This window comes from Ceratotherium simum, chromosome 3 (genome assembly GCF_057802395.1).
Source record: "Ceratotherium simum simum isolate JZ-2026a chromosome 3, ASM5780239v1, whole genome shotgun sequence".
Classification (NCBI taxonomy): domain Eukaryota; kingdom Metazoa; phylum Chordata; class Mammalia; order Perissodactyla; family Rhinocerotidae; genus Ceratotherium; species Ceratotherium simum.
This window is the reverse complement of record NC_141902.1, coordinates 39,879,576-39,896,022: the sequence shown is the minus strand read 5'-3', so window position 1 is coordinate 39,896,022 and position 16,447 is coordinate 39,879,576. Positions and strand designations below refer to the sequence as shown.

The window sequence follows — 16,447 nt, the reverse complement described above, 5'->3', positions numbered from 1 at the left end:
AAAAAAAAAGTGCTTTTTTCCCAGAGAATTTTAACAGGAGCCAGAACCTCACAATGTAATATTCAAAATATCCAAGATACAATCCCAAATTACTCAACATACAAAGAACCAGGAGAATCTGACCAACTCTCAAGGGAAAAACAACCAAATGCCAATCCTGTCATGTTTTAATGTTGAACTTTTCAGACAAAAAGTTTAAAGCAGCTTTATAATCATGAAACATAAGGTAAAGGTGAACACTCTTGAAATGAATGGAAAGATAGGAGTTCTCAGCAGAAAAAATAGACACTATAGAAAAAGAACCAAATGGAAGTAATAGAATTGAAAAAATACTATATGAAATAGAAATTAACTAGATGGGCTCAATAGTAGGATGGAGATAGGAAGGTGAGAGTCAGTGAATTTGAATTAGATCAGTGGAAATTATCCAATCTGAAGAATAGATAGAAAAGTGATGGAGGCCGGCCCGGTGGTGCAAGCGGTTAAGTGTGCGTGCTCCGCTACGGCAGCCAGGGGTTCGTGGGTTCGGATCCCTGGCGCGCACCGACGTACTGCTTGGCAAGCCATGCTGTGGCAGCGTCCCATATAAAGTGGAGGAAGATGGGCACGGATGTTAGCCCAGGGGCAGTCTTCCTCAGCAAAAAAAGAGGAGGATTGGCAGATGCTAGCACAGGGCTGACCTCCTCACAAAAAATAAAGAGATAAAAATGAATTATATTTGGGCCGGCCCCGTGGCTTAGCGGTTAAGTGCGCACGCTCTGCTGCTGGCGGCCCGGGTTCGGATCCTGGGCGCGCACAGATGCACCGCTTCTCCGGCCATGCTGGGGCCGTGTCCCACATACAGCAACTAGAAGGCTGTGCAACTATGACATACAACTATCTACTGGGGCTTTGGGGGGAAAATAAATAAATAAATAAAATCTTTAAAAAAAAGAAAAGCGATGGAGAAAACAAAGAACATGGCCTTAGGGACATATGGAATGATTTTTTTTTTTAATCCAAAATTTGTGTCATTGAAGTCCCAAAAAGAAAAAGGATTGCACAGAAAAAATACTTGAAGAAATAATGGCTGTAAACTTCCAAATTTGGTGAAAGACATACATTGACAGATTTAAGAAATTCAGTGAACCTCAAACAGATAACCTTAAAGAAAAGATAGATAGATCATCTAGATAGATAGATCATACCCAAACTGCTATAAAGCAAAGATGAAGAAAAAAATCTCAAAAGCAACCAGAAGAAAAACAAGTTATTCTACATAGGGGAACAACAATTCTAACTTGAGGAGGAAATGGAGCCACAAAGAGGTATAGTATTTACCCAAGGTCTTAGTTACGGTCAGTGGCAGAGCTAGGATTCAAACCCAGGCATCTTGGCTCCAGTTCCTTTGCTGTTATTCACTGATGCAGCTGCCTTACTAATAGAATACTATGCACTCATTAAAAATGGAAATATAGAGGGAGAGTTACTGATGTGGAAAGACATTTATGATATATTGGTAAAAAAACAGGATACAGAACAGTACTATAGATAGTATTCTTTTTAAAAAAAATCTGTATAGGGCCGGCCCTGTGACTTAGTGGTTAAGTGCACATGCTTCGCTACCGGCGGCCCGGGTTCAGATCCTGGGCGCGCACCGACGTACTGCTTCTCTGGCCATGCTGAGGCCGCATCCCACATACAGCAACTAGAAGGATGTGCAACTATGACATACAACTATCTACTGGGGCTTTGGGGGAAAAAAAAGGGGGGGGGATTGGCAATAGATGTTAGCTCAGAGCCGGTCTTCCTCAGCAAAAAGAGGAGGATTAGCATGGATGTTAGCTCAGGGCTGATCTCCCTCACAAAAAAATTAAAAAAATAAATAAATAAAAAATCTATATGTGTAGCATTCATATGGAGAACAGAAGAATTATCACCCAAATGTTACCTGGTTATCTGGGTGGAGAAATTTTGAATGATTGTTTATTGCCTATTAGCATTTTCTAAGTTTTCTAAAATGATCATATGTAATTTTAAAAAGCTAAAAAAGTGTCAGACTCTTCATGATTTTTCTTCCTTTTTCCTTTTAATTTATAAGGAGAAAACCCAACAATTCCAGTCCTGTTTGATCAAGGAATGGGTGATTCCACTTTAGAGTTCCATTCTATCCTGAGTTTGGGAGTTCAGTCTTTGTAAGTATCTAAATAATTCAGAGAAGTTTGTAAATGGTTGTGAAAATAAGAGTGAAGAATAGTCCTTCATTCCATCCGTCCTTCCTCTTGTCCTTCCTTCCTTTCTGCTTTATTTGTAATTGTTTCTTTATCCCATTTTTATCTTGTCTCTTTCTCCCTGGAATTTTATTTGTATTAATAAAATTAAGTGGTTTGAGACAATAGAGTAATGTGTATTAGGGTGAACCATAGTTATAGGGTGAGCCTATAGTTAACCATTTTTAACCAAGAAAAATGCCATTTTTATATAGTCCAACTTACAAGAAGAGCAGAATTTGAGACTCCGGTTAAAGTCATATCTAACTTGTTCTGTGACTTCTGAAAAGTCTCAGATCACCTCCCCCCTCCCCCAATTCATTCTTCTTGTTTGTAAAATTGAGATAGTGGCCTCCTAACTTGCCTCATAAAGTAATTGGAAAGATATTTATGTGACGATACTTAGAAAAATATAATGGATCCAAATCAGTTATTATTATTTAATGAATATTATCTGAGGTGCGTTTTTCTAGTTCTGATCCTTGTTTATATTATGTATCCCATTGCTACTGAAAATACTTGTTTCTTGTTACAAATGGAAGTTCAGGAAACCAGAAATTATCACTGCAAGTACATGGCATTATCACACACACACACACCTCTGTCAGCACAAAAGTACCTCTTTGTCCGTTTTCCAGACATTAAAATTTGTTAGGTCAGATCTGTTTCCTCTGAGAATTTGATTCCTTCTCTGTCCAGTCTGTCCCTTAATCTGGATCCTTTCTGCTGTGATCATTTACTGCATCTTTTACAGGAAGTGAAGTTATGTGGGCCATTACCATTTTGTAAGAGATATTTTTCTACCTATAAAAAATACAGTTCTGATTTTCCCATTTTTTCTTAATGAATAAATATTCTTCAGAGGTTCTAATCTCTAATTTGACAAAGAGCAGTTTACTTTGTCAAAAAGAGTTAAATTGTTTGTTGCTTCAGTACCTAATTGGACTTCTCAGTAGGTAGCCCCTTTTACTAAATCATTAATACAAATTTTTCTTGTTTTATTTTTAGGACAATCGTTAATATATATCTTCCTTGTTTTAATTCTAGGATAAAATATTCTAATAGCATCAAGGAAATGGTCATTCTCTTTGCCACAACAATTTATAGAATTGGACTGAAAGTGCCTCCTGATGAAACAGATCCTCGAATCCCCATGATGACTTGGAGCACATGTGCTTTCACTATCCAGGCAATTGGTAAAGCCTATAAGAGAACTGGTTTAGAGGTTTCATAAAAACAGAATTTACATTGATTGACCAAAAATTATTCCTTTTTTTCCCTGATGGCCCAGAATAGTTGGACTTGTTTGAGGACTATTAGTGTTTCAGTAGATTAGTGGCTTGATGCCATTTAGTCTGAGAATTTTTTAAATTTTATTTAATATTTTTAAAATTATTTTATTGAGGTCATCTTGGCTTATAACATTGTGTAAATTTCAGATGTACATTATTATGTTTCAATTTCTGTATAGACAGCATTGTGTTCACCACCAATAGTCTAGTTTTTATCCATCACCATACGTCTATGTGTCCTTTTATCCCTTTTGCCTTCCCCCCACCCTCTTCTCCTCTGGTAACCACTAATCTGTTTTCCTTATGTATGTGTTTGTTTATCTTCCACATAAGTGGAATGAGTGAAATCATACGGTATTTGTCTTTCTCTGTCTATTTCACTTAGCATAATACCCTGAAGGTCCATTCATGTTGTTGTAAATGGCACAATTTTGCCTTTTTTATGGCTGAGTAGTATTCCATTATATATATATATACTCCATCTTCTTTAGCCATTCATCCATTGATGGGCACTTGGGTTGCTTCCACATCTTAGCTATTGTGAATAATGCTGTGGTGAACATAGGGATGCATAAATATTTTTGAGTTGTTGTTTTCATGTTCTTTGGATAAATATCCAGTAGTGAGATAGCTGGGTCATATGGTATTTCTATTTTTAATTTTTTGAGAAATCTGCCTACTGTTTTCCATAGTGGCTGAACCAGTTTGCATTCCTACCACCAGTGTACAAAGGTTCCCTTTTTAGTCTGAGAATTTTTTATATTGATCTCTTTTAACTACAATAATGGCCATATGCAACGTAATCTAAAAATATTTGAAAGGGACAGCATGAAGCAAGCTATATTTAAAAGGTGGAAGATTTACAACACTAGAATATCAAGAAAAAAAGGCAAAGGAAGAAGAATCAACCCATAAATGTCCAGTAATTTTTGTTTCCTTTACACTTTGAGAGAAAAAGAAAGAAACCAAAGTAACCTAAAAATTGTCCAGAAAAGGGAAAGGAAGACTGAGGTGGTCAGGAAAGACAGATTAGCAGGTGGAAACTAACCAAGTCTGAAGGGAAGCCTACAATCAAATTCTCTGCCATATTGAAAGCTTCTTATAGAAGAGTGTAACAATCAAATCAACATGTTGTACACCTTAAATTTACACAATATTGTATGTCAATTATAACTCAGGAAAGCTGGGGTGGGGGAAGAAAGAAAAATGTAGCAATGAAGAATCACTTAGATTTTTAAATTAGCATATTTGCTCATTACAGTCACGAGATACAGTACTATATGAAAAAGCATAAGAACTGTAATTCTTTTCTTTTCTTTTGTTTGTTTTTGGTGAGGAAGATTGGCCCTGAGCTAACATCTGTGCCCATCTTCCTCTATTTTGTACGTGGGATGCTGCCACAGCGTGGCTTTATGAGTGATATGTAGGTCCACGCCTGGGATTCAAACCTGCGAACCCCGGGCAGCCGAAGCAGAGTGCGTGAACTTAACCACTACGCCACTGGTCTGGCCCCAAAAACTGTAATTCTCTTATATCATCTTTATCCAAGCCAGTTTCAATTTCCCTTTCTAATATATATTTTTGGTAATTGTTTTTAATGGAGTCTACCATATTTTATTTAAAAATATTTTTGGAAAAAGACATGATTTCATGATTTGAATTAAGTAGCATGAAGCCACTTCTTTCACAGAGCCTTCCTGCATACCAGCATCAGTCTCTGTGAACAGATTTTGGGAGTCACTTGCAAACCTGTCAGACTTACATCATGGGTAAAGGATAATATACAGGTTTATATTTACTATGATTAAATAAAATGAGAAATAGGAAAAATGAGGCTTAAATAGGATAGAATATGAGCAAATTGATAAGAAATGTAAAGCATTCTTTTGGAGTCATGATCTACTCAAGTCTCTTAAAACTTTCAATGAAGGTATTTTATACTTTACTATCTTTTGCAAGACAAGCATTAGGAATCAGGAATTTATGTTTAGACATTTAGGTCACAATTTTGTCATAAAACAGATGATAAATTCAGTGGAGAATAGGAGTGAATCTCCATATGTGGTTCTAGAACCTAGTAGTTGGATTCTCTTTGATTAATATAGTGTTATATTGTTTTCACTATAGTACTTTTTCCATCCAGTAGACATAATGCTGGACTTTATTCCTAGTGCATAAAGAGCTAACTTACCTCATTCCCTATGAGTATCAGAGATATATTCAAGATGTTTTGGCATACTTAGGAATAATAGTTGAGGAATCTTTTATTACTGTCCATTCAAAGATGGAAAAAGAAAATAGGAAATAAACCTCTACACTCATAAATGTGTCTGCTGCCAAGGATCAGTGAAAATAATAGTTTAGCAATAAATACCCTAGCCATGAGGTAAAATATATTTCTGAGTCTGTGGTTTTTGGTATTTTCAATTTCATGTTTTTTTCTATAAATCTAATTATTTTTTAATAGTACCTATTAGCAATAATGTTGCTTGCATCTGCCTTATGTATTATTTTTAGGCAAAATAGGTTGTGACTATATATAAAAATTACTTATTTAAAAATTATTTTGCATAGAAGAGATGTTAAAAGGAGGGAAAATGAACCAGGATGCTTTGTTTTTCCCAAGTATTCTTTATAGATTGCTGCAGGGACTTTATTATTTATAGTAGCAATTTGTAAATGATCTACTTTTGCTTCTATAATATTCTCTCACTCAGAAATTTGGAAATTTTGGCATAGACTTAAACATGAAAACTTGAAAGGGGAACAGTGAAAATCATCTGGTCAAAAATATAATTAGTTAACATCTGATATACAGAAATCAATATACAATTGTGGCAGTATTCAGGATTTATTTTTATTTTTCTTACTCTTTGAGAAAACCTCTTGGGAGATGAAGGGAAACCTCTGTTTGGAGCACTTCAAAATAGACAGGTATGTATATTCCAACAGGGGCCATGTAACTCATGGTATCCTTTTTTAGGGAGTCCGTGTTAATTTATCATTTTAAAAAATCCTTATTCACTTCTTTTTTGGTAAAAATTAGCAGAGTTCTGAAAAAAAAAACAAGCTACTTCACTCTCCTAGGAGACTAAATAGCCAACATTGTACACTTTAGAGAGTCCACTCAATCTCTGTGGTTAAATGTAATTAATTAGCAGAGAGATTTCAGGTGATAACTTGGTTACTTTTTCTCTCTTTCTCTGTTTATTGCCAAATCAGAAACTGGGTGCCTCCTACAATTTTCTTTCTTACCATTTTGTAAGATTAAGTATTAATGCTGGCTTAGCTCTAAATAAATCATCATACTAAATTCAAAAATAAAACTAAGCCAGGCTCCTTAATGGGCAGATCATGACACTACAGGACTATACTCCTGCCTCAGGCCTAAGCCTCATAATGCAGGGGACTCTGAAAAACAGTACTCAAGAAATGTACACAGTTGCCCTGTGAAAACAGATTGGGCAACTGAGGATTGCCTAGACTACCCCCCTCCTAGCTATTTCCCTCCCTTTTATTTTCCTGACAGCTGCACAGGGGACTTGTAGTCCACAGTGTGCTTCCCTACGGTTCCTCCTTCCGTTTGGGAAGCAGAAGATCTTTTACCTGAATTCAGTGGTTTTCTGCCATCGTTTTAGAATTTCTAAAAATACATTTGTTCACATAGGCCTCAATAGAATAAATTAGGCCAGACATTTAAGAAATTGACTCTGGGGAAAATTAGTACTTAAATAAGAATTGAAATGATTATAGCTTTTTTTTTTTTTTTTTTTTTCTGGGAAAGATTCACCCTGAGCTAACATCTGTTGCCCGTCTTCCTCTCTCTTTTTTTTTTCCCTCCCCAAAGCCCCAGTACGTAGCTGTATATTCTAGTTGTAAGTCCTTCTAGTTCTTCTATGTGAGCCACCGCCACAGCATGGCTACTGACAGACAAGTGGTGTGGTTCCATACCCAGGAACCAAACTTGGGCCACCAAAGTGGAGTGTGCTGAACTTTAACCACTAGGCCATCAGGGTTGGCTCTGGTTATAGCTTTAATACCTCTTTGTCATGGGAAAATCTATTAAAAATTTGTGGAAGTCATAAAACATTTTAGAAGTATTAAAAATATTATAATTTATTTGCAAGCATGTAAGGTATATAAATAAAGTCTGCAATTAATTCTTGCTGACTGGGATTGATTTTTGCAGTGAATGACTTAGGTCTATCATCTTCTCTTATCTTTTTATCTTCCCCTCTCTTACACTCTAGCATAATGGTCTGAAAGCATTAATGCAGTTTGCCATTGCACAGAGGATTACCGCTCCTCACATCCTGATACAGAAGCATCTGATTCGTCTCCTATCAGGTAGAGTCTTCTCTGAATTATTATTATCATGTTATTATTTACATGTCTTTTCCATTGCATTTCTGACAGTGTATTTCATTAGGAGACAACACTAATTGTCTCCTAATTGCTAATTTTGAACACTACAGCAGGCTTACAAAAGAAAAAACAAAACACATAGCTGCCCCTGTAATACCTGCAGTCTTATTTTAAAAATCAGATATTTTCCAAATGTTTTCAACTTATGTTCCTTACCACCTAGGGGCTTTATTGAACCAACATGTGCAACCACTAACATCCTTGTATCCCAATCTGGTTAGAGAAGGGAACAATGACGTGGATAGATCTTTAAAAATATGTTTATATTTTGCTGGTAAATCAAAGTCAAAGTCATGTAAAATAACAGAAATGCTAAGTGTGGCAATCTCAGAACACAGGCCCAAGGATGCCCTTTCCTTTAAGAGGCAGGCTATAACAGCTGGTGTTCTCAGATTCTAACAAGCTAGAAATTAAGCTCATATGGTGCGCTCAATTAATATAAAAATAAAAAGAAGGATTAAAGATTACACAGTAGTAGAATGATTTGGCTTTCATTTTTGTTATCTGCATATCCGTTTGGGCATTTGTGCTACAGGAGCCCCTCTGCACCTAAACAGGACAGGCCTAAAAAGGACTATTTATGAATCTATTTGTTCATAAATTCAGAATCTCTTTGGTAGGAGGATTTAAGCTTGCACTTCCCAGATATGTTTATGCCAAATGAGAGAGTCACTCAGTTTTTTTAAGCTTTCAAGCCAGGCATAGTTTTCTTCTAGCTGATCTAGCAGGCATTTTTTTCCAAAATTGACCAGCTACTTTATCTTGAGAGTCTGTTGAGACAGATCACTGTCCTCCTTGTTAAACCTTACAAGCTTCTTAGGGAGCTCTTCCTGAGCAGCTTTCTGCTCATTCTGATGACATGGGGATTCCACAGCTCTATCCAAGGCTGCCATATAAATTTCATTAGAACTTCCACCACACTTAGCTTTTATATTTCCAAATTAACTTCCAGCTATCTCCTTAATTAACCTCATGCTAATAAGAATCTAATATTGATGCTGTTCCCCTAGCTACACACTTTACATTTTTTCCTTTTTTTCATTTACTTTTTTCTCTTATTGATCGGTTGCTTGGGCCCAGAACTTTGTGCATGCATATGTTCCTGTCTTTGTTCTTAGGACCTCTTCCTATTGTTGAACAGTTTATTCTATTTGCATAGTACTGGTTTTTTTTTTTTTTTTGGTGTCTCTTCGTTTCAGTCATAATTTGGATACCTTGTTTTACTAGCACTTCCAAATTGTCTCCCTGCTTTCACATTTATCACAAATTATGGGATTTATAATGTTTAAACACCTCAAAATAAGCACCAAACAAGGAGACTATTTAACATCCTCACAGATAGCAGACACTAAAATAATAGTGCATAATCTCTGATTGGCAATAACTAACAGAATTGGCACGCTTTTGTGCCCATATATGAGTTTGTCATGTGAAAATTTATTTGCAGCAACATGTTTATTTGCAAGGTGTTAGGGTTATAAACTCTGTATAGAGGTATAAGATATAGTCCCTGCCATTATAGGGCTTATGACTGAATGAAAGAAGCAGAACCTCTGTGAAAACACACATTACATATAAAATAGCCAAATGCCAGATGTATGGTACAAATATGTGCTTCAAGAATTGAGATGAGAATGAGATCACTACAGGGCTCTGCTGTTCTCTTCTCTAACAGGGAGTAGGATTTGAGTTGAGCCTTTCAGGGAAGGTACATAAGGATAACTCGAGAGAGACAGAGGCATCGTTCTAAGCACAGAGCACAATTTGAACAGAGATTGAAGAGGTAGGGAAGTGTGTGGTATGTTCAAAAAGTTTGAGATGATTAATGGTACCTATAGGTAGAGAAGCACGAAGTTGTTTTGACAAAAATAGAGGGTCTTAAATGCCCCAGTGAGAAGTTTATTCTGTAGGTTATTGGGAATTTTTTAAACATTTTGGGCAATAGTATTCTAAGGTTAATTTGATATTACATAGGTTGGGTTGGAAAAAGGAAAAATTAGAGGTAACATATATCTGGATGTAGTAGCAGAAATTGGGGTGGGCTGGGCAGGGTCAAGATTTTGAATTAAAATGAATAACAGAGTGATTGAGAAAAATAGGGAAATCCATAATAGAGAGCTATTTTGTGTGAAAGGTGATGAATATTGTTTTAATATGTTGATTCTGCAGTAGCAATAGGACATACAATGCTCACTGCCAAGTAGGTGCTAGGCACCATGCAAGGATCTTTGTATTATTTTTTTTGTGAGGAAGATCAGCCCTGAGCTAACATCCGATGCCAATCTTCCTCTCTCTCTCTCTTTTTTTTTTTTTTTTTTTTTTTGCTGAGGAAGATTGGCCCTGGGCTGACATCTGTGCCCATCCTCCTCCACTTTACATAGGCACGGACAAGCGTGCTTGACAAGTGATGCATCGGTGTGCACCCGGGATCCGAACCTGTGAACCTCGGGCCGCCGAAGCAGAGCGTGCACACTTAACTGCTGCACCACCAGGCTGGCCCCACAAGGATCTTCTTATATCATCTCATTTTTTCTAAGCACCTTCCTTCAAGAAAATTATCATTATCCCCATTTACAGATGAGGAAACTGAGGTACAGAGAGGTTATATGACTTGACCAAGGTTATAAAACCAGGAAGAGGCAGAACTAATATTTGAACCCAGGCCTGACCATAAAGCCCATTCTTTTCCCACTATATCACATAAACTTTGCTGAGGTATTTAATTTAGCGTAAAGGGAAGGTTTTACTGATTGATGAAATGAAAATATGCATGCCAAAATTAACTTATTTCAAAGGAGTTATAAAATAAATATATTCAGCAGCCAGGGAAAAAGAAGTTTCACAACTGCTTGTAAGAATAATTTGATGATAGAAAAAAAGAATATTCCACTGGCTGAAAAGCTGTGGAATTCAGGACAAAGGATTAGGAGTTATTAAAATGTCCTGAGAGCAAAAGAGTTTGTAACACTGAGAAGAAAATAAGGTAGGTAGTATCATGGGCATGTTAACTGATATATCAGAAATATTATTGAAAAATTTTAATATGAAGAAATGAGAACTAGAAACAGCAAGCAACTTGTCAAGAACACAGCTAGTTAATGGCAGAGCCCTGTGATCACTTCAGTTTGTTTCATAAAGCCAATAGTAGTAATGTTTAATGAGTGGTTACAATGTGCCAAGCTTGAGATAAGTGCTGTAAATGCATATGTTAATGAACCTGCCAACAATTTTGTATATACTGTGGACTTAGAGAAGTTAAGGAGCTTGCCTATGTCAAATAGTCAGAGCCGGTACTGGAACACATTTCTGACTCCAAAGCCCATGAACTTTTATGGTTTTTGTTTGGAATATTGGATTTGGGGTTAAGAAATTGTTCTCTCATGTTTATATGTACAAAACCCTTACTGTTGTTTTGAATTCTTGGTTTCACCTTGTCATGCTTTCCGTGATTTCTAAATTTAGAGACTGGCCAAATTAGAAAGACAGTAGCTTTTGAGCTATCTGTATTTCCTTCCAATCTTCAAGCCATGTAAACCATTATCTAATTTTGTTCTGGAGGATCTTCTTCATCCTCATTTCACTTACACTGCTTTGCATGTTTCCCTGCTCCCCACCCTAAATTTGTTCACATGTTTTATGTATCACAGAACATTTAGAAATGTGTAGTTAGGGGGAAAAAAGTTTTAGGGAACATTGTGTAAAAGTAATTCTTACTCATGTAGCAGATATTTATTGAACAATCTCTTATTTCAGTTATCCTAGCTTATTTACCTTTTCTTCCTAGATCTTATCTTTCAACCCTTAAAATTATATCCAAGGCTTTCCAGGAGCCTTTTCTCAAACTAATAAGATGAACTAATTTTTAATTATAACTCCCATATCTTAAAAGTGTGATGTGCTGGTTTACCAGTTTCTGTATTTTATAACTTTGTTACATTTTTGTTTTAGAGGTTTATATGTTGCATTTTATTTGACTACATTGCTGTCTTACTGACTAAAGTACATTACATTTTTTTTTCCAGTTGTTCTTCCTAACTTAAAATCAGAAGATACACCTTGCCTTCTATCTATAGATCTATTTCATGTTTTGGTAAGTGTTCAATAAAATTTTTTTAAAAGTCACACAAGTTGATAATTTCATGTGTTTTCCTCATTCAAATTCATGCTCTTTGTTCAAGACTATAAATTATTGGTGTTCAGACTATGAAGTTTAGTCTCATTTGTCCATTCTGTTTACATATAGATACAGATTTGACTGAGACCATCAAAATCACTTTAAAAATGAAAGGACATTTACTCTTTACTTTGTAATAGGTCTTGTCCTAGTTGATTATATTTAGTTGGTGTCTGTACAAGAAAATTTTTTCTAATAATATATTATGCTTTCCCCCTCCCCCTTTTTCTTAACTTGTTTACATTATAAGCAGTGCATGATGATATGAGCTGTCTTAAAGTCATTAATTATTTGGTGATAGGGACCAGGCCATGCATGTGTCTTGGCTTCCCCTAAACACCTGTGGATAGGTGGCAAATGTTTTATGAGTTTCTTGCAGAGCTTTTCCACCCCTGTGATGATCCCATTTCTTCAAAATGAATTCTGTAGAGAGAGCAGTGGTGAGGTTGGGAGCATGGATTGTGGATGCAGGGTTAGCCAGTATCCTCATCCCTCTACACAGGTCTCTGTTATCTACCCTCTGTTATCCAGACCTCTACCCAGTGGTTGTCACCCCTGTCTTTTGGAATCTCTTGGGGGAACTTTGAAAAGAATGCTGGTAACTGGGTCCTACCCACTGAGATTCTGATTTGTTGGTCTGGGGTAGGGCCTGTGTATCATAAGAGCTCCCCAAGTGATTGTAATGTTGAATCTTCTGAACCACAGGGTTGCAACCACTACTAGAATAAGTAGACTTAGCAAAGGGATAACCTGTTTGGTGATGACTTTTGTCCTTCGTTTATGGTACATTATATTCTAAGATAGTTTGTTGAATAATTAGGAAAAATATGATGGTTATTAAAAAAGAAACAACAGTGCAGCATCTGGTACCCTTTCCATTTAGTTATGAGATTAATTTGTGTTGGTCTTTGTTGTTACACATGTTGATAATCATTTTCTTTTATAGGTAGGTGCTGTGTTAGCATTCCCATCCTTGTATTGGGATGACACTGTTGATCTGCAGCCTTCATCAATTAGTTCTTCCTATAACCACCTTTATCTCTTCCATTTGATCACCATGGCACATATGCTTCAGATACTTCTTACCATAGACACAGGTAAAGCTCCCATTGGTTTTTAACTGTAAATAACATTTGCCCATGATTTATTGGCAAAATTAATTATGCTTGTGACTAATCATATTACATATTTCTATATTATGTCTCTTTTTGAATGGTCATTCAGTTGTTTCTTTATGAATGCTGTTTAAACAGAAAAGAGAGCTGTGAAAGGGATAATTAGCTAAACCACTTGATTCTCTTTAACTTTTGGCTGCTCTCCAGATATACAGAGAGACCTGCTTTTCCCTTTTTTTCAAATTCCCTAATCTCAAGTTTGAAGATTAGTCTCTCCAAGGTTTGTCCCTACCTAAATACTTTCAGCCTTTTGGTAAGCCTGTCTGTGAAACCACTCTTCATTCCTCCAACTAGAATGATAGTACTTTGTTGGTCTTCTAGCATTTATCACATAGCATCTTGCTTTATGGTTTTATCTTATTGTGTTCCACTCCTTTCCCTGCTTCTCCTTTCTCCCTACTCCTCCATCCCCACTGTAAGTTACTTGAGTAGGGAACATTCAGATTTCAAAATCTTCCCTCATAAATTTCAAGAGTCTAACAACTTTTATTATACCCAATAAGTATACATTAAATGTTTTTTGAGTGAACGTTCATTTGAGGATACATGAGTAATATAACACCATGAAATCATGATATAGTTGTCTTTTTAGACTCTGCTCTTAATAGAAAGCAAAGTCTGATTCTGGGTATCAGTGATCAAAGGGCTACTGAAAGTTCAGATAATTTAGAGGACAGATAATTAAAATGAGCTTAGAAGAATATCTAGCAGAATTATATATGCATTTACCCTTTGACCCACCAACTCCACTTGTAGCACTCTCTCCCAAAGCTATACTGGCAAAAATATGAAAGGATACAAGCACAAGATTATTCATTGTGGCATTATTTGAAATAGCAAAAAACTGGGAGATTGGTTTAATATCCTATGGTATGGCCATATACTGGAATGCTGTGAAGCTGTGAAAAGGAATGAGCAGGATCTAGTGAAGAAGTGATCTCTGGCATATATTAAGTGAAAAAAGTAGGGTACAGAGCAGTAGTTATAGTGTGATACCTTTGTGTAAGGTATTTTATGTGTATGTATGCATATATATGCTTACATATATTCATATTTGCTTATATTTTTTTGTAAATGAAAATAGAAGTATAAACCAAAAACCAAGTAAAAAGAGTTGCCTCCAGGGCATGGTAAGGAGTACAGGGATTTGAGCAAAGACTCCTGTGAATGTCTTTTTAATGTAGTTTTGATTTTAGAATCTTATAAATATGTTAGTTAACTGAAAAAAAAATCAAAATGGAGAAAAATAATTTAAAAAAATTGAAAACAACAAATGAACCTAACTAAAACAAAAGTATATTGAGTATATAATTAAAATAATTACTTAAGTGACTTTAAAACACCATATTTCACCTGTACTTCCCTAATAGATATATTCTGACAATAAAAGAACCACAAAAAAAACTTAAACTGAGTTGATGTTAGCGGTACAAGTATTGTTATTTTGAAATTATTTTAGGTAACTTTTAGGATAAACCAAATAAGTGATTGTCATAATGTCATTGGGCACCAAGATTTTCAGCATACGAAGGAAGAGACAAGAGAATAAATTCAGAAAAGTTAAGTAAAACCCAATAGTCTCCGAGTCAAATCCCAGCAAGTTATTTTGTGGATATCAACAAACTGATTCTGAAGTTTATATGGAGAAGCAAAAGACCCAGAAGAGCCAACTCAGTATTGAAGGAGAAGACAAAGTCAGAGAACCAAGTCTGACACTACCAGATTTCAAGACTTACTGCAAAGCTACAGGAATCAAGACAGTATGATATTGGTGAAAGAACAGACAAATAGATCAAAGGAACGGAATACAGAACCCAAAAATAGACCTACATGAGAATAGTCAACTGATCTTTGATGAAGAAACAAAGGCAAAAGGAGCAAAGAAATGGTGCTGGAACAACTGGACACCACATGTAAGACACGGACACAGACTTTATATCCCTCACAAAAATTAACTAAAAATGGATCATAGACCTAAATGTAAAACACAAAACTATAAAACTCTTAGAAGATAACATAGGAGAAAACCTAGTGACCTTGAGTATGCAGTGATTTTTTTTAGATACGATACTAAAGCCATGCTCCATGAAAGAAATGATTGATAAGATGGACTTCATTAAAATTAAAAACTTCTGCTCTGCAAAAGACAATAGAGAGAATGAGAAGACAAGCCACAGACTGGGAGCAAATATTTGCGAAAGATGCATCTGCTTAAGGACTGTTACCCAAAATATATAAAGAACTCTTAAGATGCAACAATAAAGAAATAACCTGATGAAAAATGGGCAAGCTGCGAACAGACACCTCACCAAAGAACATAAACAGATGGCAAGTAAGCATATGAAAAGATGTTCAACATCATTTGTCATTAGGGAATTGCAAATTAAAACAACTATTAGAATAGTATACCACTACACCTATTAGAACGGTCAAAATCCAAAACACTGACAACGCTGGGTATTGGCGAGGATGTGGAACAACAGGAATTCTCATTCATTGCTAATGGGAATGAATTCCATGCTGCTTTGAAATAGTTTGGCAATTTCTTACAAAACTAAACATGCTCCTAGCATACAATCCAGCAGTTGTGCTCCTTGTTATCTACCCAAATGAACTGAAAACTTATGTCTGCACAAAATCCTGCACACAGATGTTTATAGCAGCTTTATTCATAGTTGCCAAAACTTAGAAGCAACCCACATGTTCTTTAGTAAGTGAATGAGTAAACTGTGGTACATCCAGACACAATGGATGTGGAATATTCTTCAGTGCTAAAAAGAGCTATCAAGCAATGAAAAGACGTGGAGGAACCTTATATGTGTATTACTAAGTGAAAGAAGCAGATCTGAAAAGGCTACATACTGTATGATTCCAATTATATGACATTCTGGAAAAGACAAAACTATGGAGACAATAAAAAATATCAGTGATTGCTAGGGGTTAGGGGAGAGAAGGATTAACAGGCAGAGCACAGAGGATTTTTAGGGCAGTGATACTATTTTGTATGATACTGTAAGTGGATGCATGTCAATAATCATTTGTCAAAACCCTAGAATATACAGCACCAAGAATGAACCCTAATGTACGTTATGAACTTTGGGTGATGATGTGTCAGCATAGGTTCGTGGATTA

The 16,447-nt window shown here is 35.9% G+C and overlaps 1 protein-coding gene across 2 annotated transcripts in view; it reads left to right on the top strand.

The window, feature by feature from the left end:
* The window catches only part of UBR1 (ubiquitin protein ligase E3 component n-recognin 1), a 142,735-nt gene that overhangs the window by 103,778 nt on the left and 22,510 nt on the right, over positions 1–16,447 (top strand). For both annotated transcript variants that reach the window (XM_087426079.1, XM_004421475.3), the window contains exons 34-39: positions 2,081–2,174; positions 3,297–3,445; positions 6,420–6,475; positions 7,792–7,888; positions 11,989–12,056; positions 13,087–13,237. In XM_087426079.1, the coding sequence (XP_087282205.1) occupies positions 2,081–2,174; positions 3,297–3,445; positions 6,420–6,475; positions 7,792–7,888; positions 11,989–12,056; positions 13,087–13,237 (615 nt within the window). The remainder of the gene's footprint in view (positions 1–2,080; positions 2,175–3,296; positions 3,446–6,419; positions 6,476–7,791; positions 7,889–11,988; positions 12,057–13,086; positions 13,238–16,447) is intronic.